General features: G+C 43.9%; 2 protein-coding genes across 2 annotated transcripts in view; one reads left to right on the forward strand and one right to left on the reverse strand.

The window, feature by feature from the left end:
• Positions 1-17,699, forward strand: part of LOC311138345 (forkhead box protein P1-B-like) — a 233,455-nt gene that overhangs the window by 158,734 nt on the left and 57,022 nt on the right. The window lies entirely within an intron of this gene.
• Positions 12,625-13,142, reverse strand: LOC311138907 (splicing factor 3B subunit 5-like). The gene has a single exon (XM_084173705.1). The coding sequence runs from the start codon at positions 13,085-13,087 to the stop codon at positions 12,827-12,829; it is 261 nt and encodes an 86-aa protein (XP_084029831.1). The 5' UTR covers positions 13,088-13,142; the 3' UTR covers positions 12,625-12,826.

The raw sequence follows: 17,699 nt of genomic DNA on the forward strand, positions 1-17,699 counted from the left end.
CACCACAGAACCAGAGAGAAACTGTAAACTAAAAATGAACGTTTATACACAGAAGTGTGTTTGTGTGTGTGTGTTCCATTTGAACCACCTGAGCTCCAGCCAGAATGCTGGTTTTGCCCTATATTTCAAACAGATGTTGGGGAGGGGAAGAAAAGCCTTACGAGAGTCCCGCAATCAAAATAATGATCTTTACAGCTGTATGTTTACAAAGTGTTTATGTGATATTCTGCAGTCTGTCTTACTGAGGTGGCTTTCATGTGTTAAACACGATAAATACCTCCATCTATTATTATTATTATTTTTCTCTTATCCAGAGCAACTTACATGAGCAATTAATATAGAAACATATTTGAGGGTGCCAACTTGACTATGTTTATGTGTGTAAAACAGTATAATTTATAAAACGAACACCCTTGCAGAATAGCTCATTTATTTTGCTATGATGCATAGCCACTGGTCACAGGTTTGTGTGGCACTCCTCACGGTCTCACCACATCCCCTCCAGTCCTGCGACCTAAGTCCCCCCTGCTGTCTGGCTCACAAGCCCAGCATGACTCATAGGAGACGCCATGCACAGACAGGCGGGCGGGTGGGTGGGTCCTCATTGATGGGCAGGTTGCGAAGCTATAGGAGAGCTTTAGTTCTGTAGCCATGGGGCAGCACTGCCTTAACTTGTCCTGCTGCCAAACCCCAATCACTGCTAGCTGCATTGCTATACTGATGCACTACCTTAACAAAATGATTGACACACAGATTATAATCTTGGTTTTTGTAGAGCATATGTACAGTATAGATACTGTCGTATCCACGGGACTGGTATCATATTACATAAAGTTCTAGATAAGTGCTAACATAATTCTTCATGGTATACTATAGGGTTTCTTTTTGGTATATTAACTTCTCTGCATTTTATTTTGATAGGCATGTTCCCACTGGAATATAAATGTAATTTGAATAATCACTGGTGTGTTACTTTTGATAACAGGGACATCAGTGTCCCAGGTGAATACAGAAGTAAATGAGGGAAAAACAGGTCATTATGCTAAACCTGTAAATGAATGAAATGCTGACCTCCAATTATAATTGATTTAATGGAGGAAATTCATATTTATTAGCCTTTTTTATGTTTTTTCTTACTTTCTATTTCCTTTTTTGATAATGTAATTAATTGGCTATTTTCAGGGGGAAAAAACTCAGTCCTTCAAATAGAGAGGATATCTGTGTCTGCTATGTTTACGAGCAGAGAAATTATACTTGACAACATTTACTTGAAGTAATGATGTCATATCCTGGAATTGGAGGAAATAGTCACTCCCTGGGGAGTGATAAAGTATACAAGTATCAGTTTGTTTTTCTCAATTTGCAGAAATGCATAATGCAGACATGTTTTTTTACTCTGTTATACGCACTGGGCTTTCAGACAACCAAAATGATGTAAATGAGCTGAGATGAAAAAATGTCAGCAGCTGTCTATGATTCTGAAATAGCATTGTTATGCTAGTGTCTGCACTGAGTCTGGCAATCCGCACAAACGTTCTGAAATATGTAGCGGTCAGTGACTGTACTGAGTTGCCATGGACAGCTTTGTGTGTAGGCACTGATTGGGTGATGACATGGGCTACATTACATGTAAATCCTCTAGTGATTCACCTCTTAGTGAACCCTTTTGAGAGTGATTCTTCACCTGACCTAAAGAAAGAGGTGTTTATGACTAGGTAAGGCATGTCCTGTCAAAGGCCCTAAAGCACTCTATCTCTATACCCTCCCCTTTAATCACTGTATCACTCAGTCTCATAAACTCCATGAGGTGTGTGTGTGTGTGTGTGTGTGTGTGTGTGTGTGTGTGTGTGTGTGTGTGTGTGTGTGTGTGTGTGTGTGTGTGTGCTCGCACAAACGTCCTTCCTGTTTCTAATTTTTTTAACTTAATCAGCAAAAATAAAAGCTGTTGTAAGCTGGCTCACATTAAAGAGGTGATTATTGGTAATAAATACTTTTTATTCATACTTATTACAGAGGCAGTTTTCTTGTGCGGTTAATGAGAGTAATTTGATTTGCTTGAGAGATTACAGTTCCCAATAATTAATGCGGCAATCCCATTCCAAGACAGAGCGAGATCTAAGATTTTTCACAGGTCGTGTGCTGCTAGATGCACCGCTCTCACATACTGTAGCAGCTAATGGAGGTGAACAGCAGTCTGTCATTTCCCGCCTGGCCCCCCATTCTAAATCCCACATGCCCTTGGTTCTTGCAGTGCTTGTTGTTTGGGCTATTACTGTTTGTAGCTATGCCTGCATTTCACTTTGGGTTTGTTTCATTATCACCACGCTGTATATGTATGTTTCTCATTTTTAGGGGAGGACAGAACAAGTAAAATAGAATAATGGTAATGATTTATTATTGACTAATGCTAGATCAGAATCTAGATAGATTCATCACCTAATTGCATTCATTTCAAATTCATTCAAGTTCAATCAGGACATACACTGAGTGTACAAAACATTAGGAACACCTCCTCTTTCATGACAGAATGGAAAGCCGGAATGGCGCCGGATTAGATGGCTGCCGTTTTACGGGCTACTAACCAATTGTGCTATTGTGTATGTTTTTTGCGCATTATTTGTAACTTATTTTGTACATAATGTTTCTGCCACCGTCTCTTATGACCGAAAAGAGCTTCTGGATATCAGGACAGCGATAACTCACCTCGTACTGGACCAAGATTTTTTCTTTAACGAGTCGGACGCGAAGGATTTACTTCAGATACCCGATAAGGCCCAAAACCCCGTCATACGCAGGAGAAATAATAATAAATAATATGCCATTTAGCAGACGCTTTTATCCAAAGCGACTTACAGTCATGCGTGCATACATTTTTGTGTATGGGTGGTCCCGGGGATCGAACCCACTACCTTGGCGTTACAAGCGCCGTGCTCTACCAGCTGAGCTACAGAGGACCACAAGAAAGAGATGGAGATATCGGGGACATAGGTCGTGGTGCCTTATAAGTATCCGATGGCGAGTGGGTAATCTGCCTCTACCATCAGTCCTATTAGCCAACGTACAATCATTGGATAACAAAATAGACAAGCTACGATCACGAATATCCTACCAACGGGACATTAAAAACTATATTATCTTATGTTTCACAGAGTCGTGGCTGAACGACGACATACAGCTGGCGGTCTGTGTATATTTGTAAACAACAGCTGGTGCACAAAATCTAATATTAAAGAAGTCTCTAGGTTTTGCTCGCCTGAGGTAGAGTATCTCATGATAAGCCAAGAGAGTTTTCATCTATATTTTTCGTAGCTGTCTATTTACCAACACAAACCGATGCTGGCACTAAGACCGCACGCAATGAGCTGTATAAGTTCATAAGCAAACAGGAAAACACTCATCCAGAGGCGGCGCTCCTAGTCGCTGGGGACTTTAATGCAGGGAAACTTACATCCGTTTTACCTCATTTCTACCAGCATGTTAAATGTGCAACCAGAGGAAAAAAAACTCTAGACCACCTTTACTCCACACACAGAGACGCATACAAAGCTCTCCCTCGCCCTCGCCCTCCATTTGGCAAATCTGACCATAATTTTTCCTGATTGCTGCTTACAAGCAAAAACTAAAGCAGGAAGCACCAGTGACACGGTCAATAAAGAAGTGGTCAGATGACGCAGTTGCTAAGCTACAGGACTGTTTTGCTAGCACAGACTGGAATATGTTCCGGGATTCTTCCAATGGCATTGAGGAGTACAGCACATCAGTCACTGGCTTCATCAATAAGTGCATCGATGACGTCGTCCCTACAGTGACCATACGTACATACCCCAACCAGAAGCCATGGATTACAGGCAACATCCACACTGAGCTAAAGGGTAGAGCTGCCGCTTTCAAGGAGCGGGACTCTAACCCGGAATAGCTTCTTAACAGCTTCTACCCCCATAGAAATCACGCTATGCCCTCCAATGTACCATCAAACAGGCAAAGCGTCAATACAAGACTAAGATGGAATCGTACTACACCGGCTCCGACGCTCGTCGGATTTGGCAGGGCTTGCAAACTATTACAGACTACAAAGGGAAGCACAGCTGCGAGCTAACCAGTGACACAAGGCTACCAGACGAGCTAAATTACTTCTATGCTCGCTTCGATGCAAGCAACACTGAAGCATGCATGAGAGCATCAGCTGTTCCAGATGACTGTGTGATCACGCTCTCCGTAGCCGATGTGAGTAAGACCTTTAAACAGGTCAACATTCACAAGGCCGCAGGGCCAGACGGATTACCAGGACGTGTACTCCGAGCATGCGCTGACCAACTGGCAAGTGTCTTCACTGATATTTTCAACCTGTCCCTGGCTGAGTCTGTAATACCAACATGTTTCATGCAGACCACCATAGTCCCTGTGCCCAAGAACACTAACGTAACCTGCCTAAATGACTACAGACCCGTATCACTCACGTCTGTAGCCATGAAGTGCTCTGAAAGGCTGGTCATGGCTCACATCAACACCATTATCCCAGAAACCCTAGACCCACTCCAATTTGCATACCGCACCAACAGATCCACAGATGATGCAATCTCTATTGCACTCCACACTGCCCTTTCCCACCTGGACAAAAGGAACTACGTGAGAATGCTATTCATTGACTACAGCTCAGCGTTCAACACCATAGTGCCCTCAAAGCTCATCACTAAGCTAAGGACCCTGGGACTAAACGCCTCCCTCTGCAACTGGATCCTGGACTTTCTGACGGGCCGCGCCCAGGTGGTAAGGGTAGGTAACAACACATCTGCCACGCTGATCCTCAACACAGGGGCCCCTCAGTGGTGCGTGCTCAGTCCCCTCCTGTACTCCCTGTTCACCCATGACTGCATGGCCAGGCATGACTCCAACACCATCATTAAGTTTGCCGACGACACGACAGTGGTAGGCCTGATCACCGACAACAATGAGACAGCCTATAGGGAGGAGGTCAGAGACCTGGCTGTGTGGTGCCAGGATAACAACCTCTCCCTCAACGTGATCAAGACAAATGAGATGATTGTGGACTACAGGAAATGGAGGACCGAGCACGCCCCCATTCTCATCGACGGGGCTGTAGTGGAGCAGGTTGAGAGCTTCAAGTTCCTTGGTGTCCACATCACCAACAAACTATCATGGTCCAAACACACCAAGACAGACGTGAAGAGGGCACGACAAAGCCTATTACCCCTCAGGAGACTGAAAAGATTTGGCATGGGTCCTCAGATCCTCAAAAAGTTATACAGCTGCACCATCGAGAGCATCCTGACTGGTTGCATCACTGCCTGGTATGGCAACTGCTCAGCCTTCGACCGCAAGGCACTACAGAGGGTAGTGCATACGGCCCAGTACATCACTGGGGCCAAGCTTCCTGCCATCCAGGACATCTATACCAGGCGGTGTCAGAGGTAGGCCCTAAAAATTGTCAAAGACTCCAGCCACCGTAGTCATAGACTGTTCTCTCTGCTACCGCATGGCAAGCGGTACCGGAGCGCCAAGTCTAGGTCCAAAAGGCTTCTTAACAGCTTCTACCCCCAAGCCATAAGACCCCTGAACAGCTAATCATGGCTACCTAGACGATTTGCATTGCAACCCCCTCTTTTACGCTGCTGCTACTCTCTGTTTATTATCTATGCATAGTCACTTTAACTCTACCTACATGTACATATTACCTCAATTACCTCGACTAACCGGTGCCCCCGCACATTGACTCTGTACCGGTACCCCTTGTATATAGACTCATTACTTATTTTACTGCTGCTCTTTAATTATTGTTATAATTTTTTTTATTCATTTTTTTTACTTATCTATTTGTTACTTAACACTTATTTTTCTTACAATTGCATTGTTGGTTAAGGGCTTGTAAGTAAGCATTTCACTGTAAGGTCTACACATGTTGTATTCGGCGCATGTGACAAATATAATTTGATTTGATTTGACGTAGACTGACCAGGTGAATCCAGGTGAAAGCTATGATCCCTTATTGATGTCACTTGTTAAATCCACTTCAATCAGTGTAGATGAAGGGGAGGAGATAGTTTAAAGAAGGATTTTTAAGCCTTGAGACAACTGAGACATGGATTGAGTATGTGTACCATTCAGAGGGTGAATGAGCAAGACAAAAGATTTAAGTGCCTTTGAACGGTGTATGGTAGTATTTGCCAGGCGCACCGGTTTGAGTGTGTCAAGAACTGCAATGCTGCTGTGTTTTTCACATTCAACACTTTCCTGTGTGTATCAAGAATCGTCCACCATCCAAAGGACATCCAGCTAACTTGACACTACTATGGAAGCCCTTTAAGCATGGCAGATAACTTAATTTGCCTCGTGATCATCTTCTCCTGCAACGTTTATTGAAGCCTGCAGCTCAGGAGGTGTCTGTTCAGAGTCACCACGCTGTGCTGCACCTTGCATGCTAATTACTACAGGATGTTATGTTACTGTGCTTACTTACACTTACAGGACCTCCTATGACTTGTTGTTACTTCACTCACACTTGTCCACGCCAATGTGACTTGTGAGAGTTTGAGTAATGCCCAGTGTCCATGTTAAAGCCAATTAAATGGAAAGAGTATGACTGCCCTCTTGTCTTTGCATCCTTTCATCAGAACACTACTATGCATCATGTCAGTCCAAGCTGACTGTTGATCTGTCCAGACTCAGCCAGGAGATCACTATAGTTTATGGCCAAAGCAATCTGATTTTTTTCCTCTTCCTTTATTCCTGTCTGTCTGGGATCATATTACCCGTCTTGGAATGACTTCAACAGAGACAGTGCTATTCCCAGGGAGCTGCCTCTCCACTGCAACTCAATCCACAGCCATGGCCAATTGGGCTCACTGTGATTTATAGAAATATTATCCCGTAGAGAAACTCTCACTCCAACCACACTGGGATTCCTCCACTGGCACCTCATAGACCTCATACAGGGGGTTACGTGCTTTAGGTCCCAGGTCAAGACAAGGGAAATCAATGGCAGATGATGTACATATACAGGTGTAGGATCTTAATTTGACCTAAATAATCCTGCAGCAACAGGATTTGAACTTTTATCCATAATGTTGATTGAACGGAGGTTAGGCTATTAGCTAGCCAAAAGTAGGCTACATGAAAAGTGTAATACTGTTAATATAACTGTGTGTTATGGTTTTCAGTGAATTTATGCGGTCCAGGAACATTATCTGCAACAAAAGAGTGATCAAATTAATATCCTACATCTGTAGCTTGGGATCAGTGGAGCTATGATATAAGCAATTGTTTTAATGTTTAGTATACCACAAATATTAAGTGTAACCAAAATGCAGTAGCAACCAAGGAAGCACTGCTTTGTAGCAGGTGTTGTGTGTGTAATGTGTAGGCTGCCTGTATTCATCTATATTCAGTGCAACTCAAACAGAGATTTAGGGCTTTGCTGAAAGTAACTTGAGAGTTTGCTGCTGTATTGATGAAGTTGAGTAATGTGGATGAGAGGAAAAACAACGAGGCATTCCCATTCTAAACACTACGCGTCAACGCTGGATAAATCTCCCCAGAATCCCCGCCTCACGCTGCGTTTTAGAATCATCCTTTCCCATGCATGACTCTCCCAAACACTACCTGATGCAACTCTGCAGACAAAAATGCAATAACAAACGAAACAAGGAGGTTTTTCCAAGCACCCGTCTAAATAGTTTGCATGCCCAGGACAGTTTCTGTGTTTTATCGACTTGACGTAAATTACAGCAGAATGCAGTGGTGGGCATCCCCAGGCGTTGGTGTTGGCTAGGTAAAAGTAAAGGCAGCGGGACAGAGAAGGGTATAGACTGAGATCTGCCTTGCATTGTTCACAGCTCTTTCTTTTTTTCTATTCTTTCTATTTTTCTTTTTTTCTTCTCCTCCTCACTCAATCTCCCTCTCTCTATTTTCCTCCTCTCTCTTTTCCCTCTCTCTCTTTTTCCTCTCTCTCTTTTTCCTCTCTTTCTGCCATCGAAATGGAACCAAAGCATTGACTGCGCCCCAACTGATTTGCCTCTGTGTGACCTCCCTTTAGTGGTGCCATTCACGGGCGGTGCAGGAGCAGAATGCAGGGAGAGAGAGTGACGCGCTCTGAAAGACTTCGCTAGTGAAGTGGATTAAATCAGCATCAGGCTAGTGGAGCTGATTACCCTGAATATGAAAATGCAGTATCTTAATGGTACATATTTTCATGAGGCAGCCCAGTTGCCTTTCATTTTGCGGCTCATATGTCTATTCTTATGAGTCATTTACTTCTTTAATTACCTTTAGCAGCAGATGCACAATGGTGTATTAATGTGAATGATTTTTACGGCCACTTTATCATACAGTGCCTCGGAAGTTGAAAGGCGTAATTGAGGTGGAAGAGCGACTCATGAGGGAAACAATATTTAGTTGACAGCTTCCCTTGTAGTCGGGAGGGTGTTTATGAGTTTACACCACACTAAAGCAGTAATAAACACACTATTCATTTAATAACTGCTGAATAGCGGGGACAGAAATGCCTTCACGGAGGGGAGATTTGCATTATGTTATTGAATCATGATAGGAAGTTGTTGTCCCATAATCAGAAAGAACCATATGTGTGTGCATGCTTGTGTGTGTGTTTGTCCTGCCTGTGTGAAGACAGTGTGTTCATATTTTCTTACAATCGTCTTATTTTGTGTAGGTTTTGGCCCTGTTATTTTGATCCTAAATGACACTTGAATGTGTGTGTGTGTGTGCGTGTGTGTGTGTGTGTGTGTGTGTGTGTGTGTGTTGTGTTGTGTCTACAGTATGTGTGATTTTCTTTATATGTATTTTTTGATCCAGACCTCTTTGAATAGGGGCCTTCTTTTTGCCATCTGTTGTGAAGCTGCTAGCTAAGAAAGGCTGGAGAATCCAAACAAACGGGCGGCACACAGCAAACGGAACCTGTCAGGCCTGCATAGCTGAGCTGACCTCCCAGTCCGCCTGTACCAGGCTCAGAGTAGATCCCGGGCCCAGACGGGGCCCGCCTGTTGGGGTGCTGTTTACTCTCTGCCCTGCTCTGCGCCTGCTCCATGCTCCCTCCCCTCTCTACCCTCCCTCTTTCTCTCTCCCTCCTCCTTTCCCTCCCTTCACTCCTTGCCCTCCATCATTAGTCCCGCTCCACAGCACCCTCTTCCATCCACACTCATGTTTAATAACTTTACTTTCTACCCTGTTTTTCTTTCACTCCATTTTCCCCCTAAAAACATTTGTCAAGCCATTGCATTACCTGTTATGGGGGGAACAAAACAAAATTGGATTTTTATTGAAGTCAGCTTGCATCTTATATAATTGCATGCTGTGCTTTATATTGTTTAAACATGGCAATTTGAAATGTTTAGTGTTGTCATAAATATTAATAGATTAGTTGAAAAGTGCAGCAAAGGAAGGGAATATAATGGTTTGAAGTGGGTACAAAACGTTGATTTATTTATGTATTCTACATGAATTAGTTTGGAAATCTATACATGGGTTAGAGAGTGTTTTTCAGAGGGCCTGTAATGCATGAGGTTTGAACATGGGTGCCTGTTTTCCATGTGGAGAGGCATTTTGGAAATGGCATTAATTATATACTTACTGAGAATCCAGCCCTGCCTACTTTGCATTGCAGATAAACGGCTTTTGTACAAAAAAAAGTATATAACTCAATTAATATAAATTGACACGATTCCTCCCGCTGCTTATCTGCTCACATGTTTAAGAATTCCCCCAAATCATATACATTTCAATAAAAATGACACTTATTGTAAGTGAATTCCATTACTATATGTTTGCACACTCAATGCCCCCCTGACCCCACGTCATCCTACTTGTACTATTCTAAAATAAATTGTGTCAGTAACTCTCCCAGTTTCAATAAATTCCCCACCAGTCTTACAATAGCCTGCGTAATTTACAAAAATGGAAGGAACAGCGTTCCTATCCGTAGGAGGGAGTTAGCCTACTGTACTTTGAACACACCAGGAGGATCCAGAGAGAAGGGAGCTTTTTGCACAGGGCTGCAGCTGAGGTGCAAAAGGCCCTTTGTTTGGATGAAACATTGCAGGGGTAGAGCCAGGGCCATAAATGTCAGGTGAGTTGAGATGTGTGCTCTTTCACTCAGAAAGTGAAGCAGATGACCTTGACATTTAGGCCATCACCAGGCAAATCCACTGAGGCCTGAGAAGGGGGAGAAATGTCTGTGTCTGCTGAGCAGGACTACATTAAGAACTAACCTATTAGCTGTGTTTTTGCTGGCCGTCTGAGAACCTTGGTCTCCTGTCTAATGAACTCCAGCCACTGGGTAAACAGCTAACACTGGACCCCGCTCTCCTCTTTTCCTCTCAGCTTTCCTCCACTCCTCTCTCTACCCTTTTTTCTCTCTCTCCAGTCTCCACAATGGCCACAGGGATCCGATTACACCTGCGCGCACGTCTTCTAGCAATTAGGGGCAATTTGTTTGAAACCATTTCACATTCAAGGTCTACCCTGGCTTTGGGGTTGGAGGACACTGGTGAGTCAGAGGAAATAAAGAGGGCTCTCTCCTGATGGGCCTGAACAAACACACTAGACCAGACCCACTTTTCGCTTCTCACCGCCCCTCTTCCAGTGGAGCCACCCTGAATGGAGCCCTCTCACTTTTCACACAACCACTCTCTTTGACCTGGCTCACATTTTTCTATGATTTGTCTGTCAGTTTGAACTGGAGGATGAGTGTTGTTGGTCTCCATTCTGAGTAACTTAGCCTGCCACTAGACATATCTCTCTATAACCAGTGCATTAGAATTCCTCTACAGTTGGACTCAAGTTGTTTGTATTTTTTGTTTACTCAAGGTCAACAGATGTAGAGAGATAAAGAAGTGCCTTTGGTCATGTCCAAAATGTGCGTACCATTGCAACGTAGTAAAAAGTTTAGGGCTGAATCAAAGCAAAGACTTGTGGTAATTCTCTGAGAAGGGATTTGTATGGCACCCAGAGCTGGCTTTAACAGCAGGAAACCCAAAGCCTGTAAATAATCCACATGTGCAGACTGCATATAAAGACATCCAGTACTTAGCCATTCCCTTATCGCTGCTAGATAGCCCTGGGACATGAGAGCTGCTCCTGCCTTTTCAGAGGCTCTATTCACTAATATGGTGTGAAAGTAGATGCAGAAATAAGGCAGCCGTTGTTTATTAAAGCAGACCCGTTAACACAGGGGAAGGTGTGAACTTTGAACACATTTGAAAGAGAATGTGCAAATGACAAGGATACCAAATTGCATCGTCTTTGTTGGCGATAAGACCTTGTCAGATCCTGGAGGGTGTTTTCCTTATCAGATCCTGGAGGGTGTGTGTGTGTGTGTGTGTGTGTGTGTGTGTGTGTTTATTTTGTTCCTTATACTGTACAGCTACAGCTTAGCCTGTAGTACAAACAACCATAGCAGCACATTCCAACAAAGCTTCTCCAGTTGCACCTGTACATATACAGGTTCTGCACATACAAATATCTGAATCCAATTGGCAAGCGTCATGTTACACATGAGATGTTTTGCCAGTTAGAAATATACACTGTTCAATCTACTGGTCCTGTACATTAGAATAAGTCAAACTTTGATAAGTGTAATTCTGTGTAAAACCCTAGTTAATTCTAAAAACATACAGTATTTCCCCCCTTAGCTTTACAGCTGCTTCGCCCTATAGCAAGGCTGGCTCCTGTTCCCTTTGCATCCTAGTTATCTGTTACAATTATCTGTCTTTGAACAGTATCTGATCAGTTCCACCTAATATGTCTCTTGATTTGTGCAATTGTAGTGGCCAGATAACATACTGTTCTCCTCATTTCTCTGCTCTAGACGCTCCGGCCTGTCATCCGCTGGCAGTTTATCGCGTCTGGAGCTGCTTTTAGGCTTGTACGTCTATCAAGCCCCGGTACCTTTGAATGTGAGATCAAAAGGAGATGAATTCCAGGGAAAGAGGGGAGAGAGAGAAGAGAGAAGAGAGAAGAGAGAGAAGAGAGGCCTTGTGTGAAGAGAAGAGTGGGTGCTGTGTAAACATCACAGTGACAGCTCACAATGGGTTATTTTAGCACAGCATCAGGCCTCTCCAAGGCAGCCAGCTACAGTCGCCTTGTTAAACAACAAATCATTCGTCAGCCTCTAGCCGGCCTCACCTCGAAACACTCTACATACGTTCCCCAGCTAGGCCTTTTTATATCATTATTTTGACTCATCCTGTGTCTTTCGCTTTTAAAACTATTTTATAAAGTAATTGGGGAAAACAGTGCCCAAACAGTATGACTAATACTGTAAGTGATTATTTTCTGACAGTTTTCCACTTTATCGAATATGAAAGTCTTAATGACCTTAGTTTCTGTTTGATGATCAACGTGATATCAACGTGGATGATCTTACAATACACAGTGTTGCATTGCAGTGTCACAGTTACCGTATTTATGCTGATTGATGATGCAGTAGGTGTTGTGGCAGATTTTTTTATGTTAATGATTTCCAGAATTCTATGTCTTTACCCATTAGTATCTAAAAACTCCCATCATGTCTTGTTGACTCGAGTATCTATTTTATTTTTAATTTAAATTTTTATTTTCATTATTATAATTTTTTGTCATTATTATTTTATATTTTTTCTTCTCAATGTTTATTTTCTATGCAAATTCTTAAGGCAAACAACAAATATCAAATGGGTGGGGGGAAAAAGGGAAACTTATGCATCGTTCGTCAACATTTCTTCCATTTCATGCATCTCCAACCTCAAACATGACTTCTTATCAACATGATGGATAGCCAAACAATAAAATCCACATCTTGTCAGTTGAAGTCCTTAGCCTAGGCATTGTCAGGTTTGTCCGAAGGTGGGCCACAGGGCTGCAGCATCTTCTCCATGAGATTGAAGCGCACACGGGCTTTGCTCTCGTTCTCAGCAACAGAGAAGTAATTCAGCAGGTCAAAGTGGCCCATATATGAACAGTATGAGTCCCGATGTTGGTTCACCAACCATTCCCACTTGCTGGTGTCCGCATGGCCTGTTCCAATGTATTTAGATTGAAGATGCTCCAACTGGCTGTGAATGTTGTAGCGGTCTGTCATCTTCAGGCAAATGTTAAAAATCAAAACCGTTGTTCAAATCTGTACGACAACGTTGATAATTTCAGGTCAGCGTCATTAGCAGAGGAAGCAGAAATGACTCGAGTATCTTAGCTCCAACACCATTCTTAGTAAACCAGACACGTTACACCAAATCATGTGTCATAAGTTACAGAGAAAACTAAACAGTACTTTTGTTTATTCATGAAATCTACAGAACAGCGCCGGAGAAGATGGCTGCCGTTTTACAGCCCTCTAACCAATTGTACTATTATGTGTGTTTTTCCGCGTTATTTGTAATTTATTTTGTACATAATGTTTCTTCCATCGTCTCTTATAACCAAAAAGAGCTTCTGGATATCAGGACAGCGATTACTCACCTCGTATTGGACGAAGATTTTTTCTTCAACGAGGCGGCCGCGAAGGATATCCTACAGACACCCGACAAGGCCCAAATCCCTGTCATTCGCATGAGGAAGAGACGGAGATATCGTGGACGTAGGTTGGGGTGCCTTGTAAGGATCCGACGGCGAGCGAGTAAACTGCCGCTCCCATCAATCCTATTAGCCAATCTTCAATCATTGGAGAACAAATTCGATGACCTAAGATTACGGTTATCCTACCAACGGGACATTAAAAACTGTAATATCTTATGTTTCACCGAGTCGTGGCTGAACGACGACATGGATAACATACAGCTAGCGGGCTATACGCTACATCGGCAGGATAGAACGGCTGACTCCGGTAAGACAAGGGGTGGCGGTCTGTGTATATTTGTAAACAACAGCTGGTGCACAAAATCAAATACTAAGGAAGTCTCAAGGTTTTGCTCGCCTGAGGTAGAGTATCTTATGATAAGCTGTAGACCACACTATTTACCAAGAGAGTTTTCATCTATATTTTTCATAGCTGTCTATTTACCACCACAAACCAATGCTGGCATTAAGATTGCACTGAATGAGCTGTATAAGGCCATAAGTCAACAGGAAAACGCTCATCCAGATGCAGCGCTCCTAGTGGCCAGGGACTTTAATGCAGGGAAACTTAAATCCGTTCTACCTCATTTCTACCAGCATGTTAAATGTGCAACCAGAGGGAAAAAAAACTCTAGACCACCTTTACTCCACACACAGAGACGCATACAAAGCTCTCCCTCGCCCTCCATTTGGCAAATCTGACCATAACTCTATCCTGATTCCTGCTTATAAGCAAAAACTAAAGCAGGAAGCACCAGTGACTCGGTTAATAAAAAAGTGGTCAGATGACGCAGATGCTAAGCTACAGGACTGTTTTGCTAGCACAGACTGGAACATGTTCCGGGATTCTTCAGATAGCATTGAGGAGTACACCACATCAGTCACTGGCTTCATCAATAAGTGCATCGATGATGTCGTCCCCACAGTGACCGTACGTACATACCCCAACCAGAAGCCATGGATTACAGGAAACATCCGCACTGAGCTAAAGGGTAGAGCTGCCGCTTTCAAGGAGTGGGACTCTAACCCGGACGCTTATAAGAAATCCCGCTATGCCCTCCGACGAATCATCAAACAGGCAAAGAGTCAATACAGGACTAAGATTGAATCGTACTACACTGGCTCTGACGCTCGTCGGATGTGGCAGGGCTTGAAAACTATTACAGACTACAAAGGGAAGCACAGCCGTGAGCTGCCCAGTGACACAAGACTTCCAGACGAGCTAAACCACTTCTATGCTCGCTTCGAGGCAAGCAACACTGAAGCATGCATGAGAGCACCAGCTGTTCCGGATGACTATGTGATCACGCTCTCCGTAGCCGATGTGAGTAAGACTTTCAAGCAGGTCAACATTCACAAGGCCGCAGGGCCAGACGGATTACCAGGACGTGTACTCCGAGCATGTGCTGACCAACTGGCAAGTGTCTTCACTGACATTTTCAACATGTCCCTGACTGAGTATGTAATACCAACATGTTTCAAGCAGACCACCATAGTCCCCGTGCCCAAGGACTCTAAGATAACCTGCCTAAATGACTACCGACCCGTAGCACTGACGTCTGTAGCCATGAAGTGCTTTGAAAGGCTGGTCATGGCTCACATCAACAGCATTATCCCAGAAACCCTAGACCCACTCCAATTTGCATACCGCCCCAACAGATCCACAGATGATGCAATCTCTATTGCACTCCACACTGCCCTTTCCCACCTGGACAAGAGGAACACCTACGTGAGAATGATATTCATTGACTACAGCTCAGCATTCAACACCATAGTGCCCTCAAAGCTCATCACTAAGCTAAGGATCCTGGGACTAAACACCTCCCTCTGCAACTGGAACCTGGACTTCCTGATGGGCCGCCCCCAGGTGGTAAGGGTAGGTAACAACACATCTGCCACACTGATCCTCAACACGGGGGCCCTTCAGGGGTGCGTGCTCAGTCCCCTCCTGTACTCCCTGTTCACCCATGACTGCATGGCCAGGCACGACTCCAACACCATCATTAAGTTTGCTGACGACACAACAGTGGTAGGCCTGATCACCGACAACGATGAGACTGCCTATAGGGAGGAGGTCAGAGACCTGGCCGTGTGGTGCCAGGATAACAACCTCTCCCTCAACGTGACCAAGACAAAGGAGATGATTGTGGACTACAGGAAAAAAAAAGAGGACCGAGCACGCCCCCATTCTCATCGACGGGGCTGTAGTGGAACAGGTTGAGAGCTTCAAGTTCCTTGGTGTCCACATCACCAACAAACTATCATGGTCCAAACACACCAAGACAGTCGTGAAGAGGGCACGACAAAGCCTATTCCCCCTCAGGAGACTGAAAAGATTTGGCATGGGTCCTCAGATCCTCAAAAAATTCTACAGCTGCACCATCGAGAGCATCCTGACTGGTTGCATCACCGCCTGGTATGGCAACTGCTTGGCTACCGACCACAAGGCACTACAGAGGGTAGTGCGTACGGCCCAGTACATCACTGGGGCCAAGCTTCCTGCCATCCAGGACCTCTATACCAGGCGGTGTCAGAGGAAGGCCCTCAAAATTGTCAAAGACTCCAGCCACCCTAGTCATAGATTGTTCTCTCTGCTACCGCACGGCAAGCGGTACTGGAGTGCCAAGTCTAGGTCCAAAAGACTTCTCAACAGCTTCTACCCCCAAGCCATAAGACTCCTGAACAGCTAATCATGGCTACCCGGACTCTTTGCACTGCCCCCACACCCCATCCTTTTACGCTGCTGCTACTCTGTTAATTATTTATGCATAGTCACTTTAACTCTACCCACATGTATATATTACTTCAACTACCTCAACTAGCCGGTGCCCCCGCACATTGACTCTGCACCGGTACCCCCCTGTATATATATACCCTCCCTACTGTTATTTTATTTTACTTCTGCTCTTTTTTTCTCAACACTTACTTTTTTGTTAAAAAATAAATGCACTGTTGGTTAAGGGCTGTAAGTAAGCATTTCACTGTAATGTCTGCACCTGTTGTATTCGGCGCATGTGGCCAATACAATTTGATTTGATTTAATTTGAATGTTCCCCTGTAGTAATCCGTAGGCTTGGCTTAAACTATTCAGTGCTATGTTGTGCCATGCTGCCTCACCAGGTAAGATCGTTGTGTCTTAGAATAAGAACCTATTCTCCTTTATTCCATTATACAGCTCTGTCATTTGTGTTCTATTGTCTATTTATACTTGACTTCTTGCTGCACATTTTGCGTAAGTGCTGTAGTACAATGTGTATATAACTTTTAACCATCAACTTATTCTTACCTACAACTTGAGGTTATTGAATTACATTGATCTTGTATTGCATGCTTTAAGTGCTAGGTAGGTCTGCCACTTTTGGCGGGAAGATAAGAACTTGGTCATACTGTAACTGAATGGGTTAAATATCATGTTCTTGTAATTAGGGCTATAAAGAGTATGTTATTGTTTGTCCCTTAGCATTGCGTTAGATTTCTCTGTTTGTGTTGGAGTGAATCTCACACTGTCATAAGAAAAGGGTATACTATGTTTATGAATGTGTGGGCTTGGGGTTTTCCCCTCACAAGCTATAGGCAGGGATAGAGAGAGAGCGAGAGAGAGAGAGCATGTTTTAATGGTGGTAGGGTAAAACGCCAGGAGAGTGGCCTCTTTGTAGCCGGTGGTTATATTCGTGCTCATGATGTCGTCCCATAGGCCTATGTTTGAGAGGGTCGAAACACACACATGGTGCAGACCAGCACACAGCTGTTTGCCCCTGCATCTGAGCTGAACTCCCCTCTCATCCTTTCCTTTATAGAGCGTTTACAGGCCTACAGATCAACTCCTATCACTCTGGTCATCTTCTCCTATCACTCTCTCTCTTTCTCTATAACTCTTTCACCATACCCTCTTCCTTTTGATATTTCACTTTCATACCATCTTTCACACATTCCTCTTACTCTTTCACAAGTTTCTTTAACTTTCCCTCTTACGTACTCTGACCACCTCCTCTCTCCACCCCCCTCTCCCCCTTTTCCGATTTTCTTCTTCAACATACCGCTTTTAATTTGCGTCTGGCAATCAACCTAACTCATCCAATAATTGACTTGAGGACTATAACTCTGCTGTGTGAGATGGGCTTGGATGTGCCCGCGACTGT

This window comes from Coregonus lavaretus, assembly GCF_964263955.1.
Source record: "Coregonus lavaretus genome assembly, chromosome: 12".
NCBI lineage: Eukaryota > Metazoa > Chordata > Actinopteri > Salmoniformes > Salmonidae > Coregonus > Coregonus lavaretus.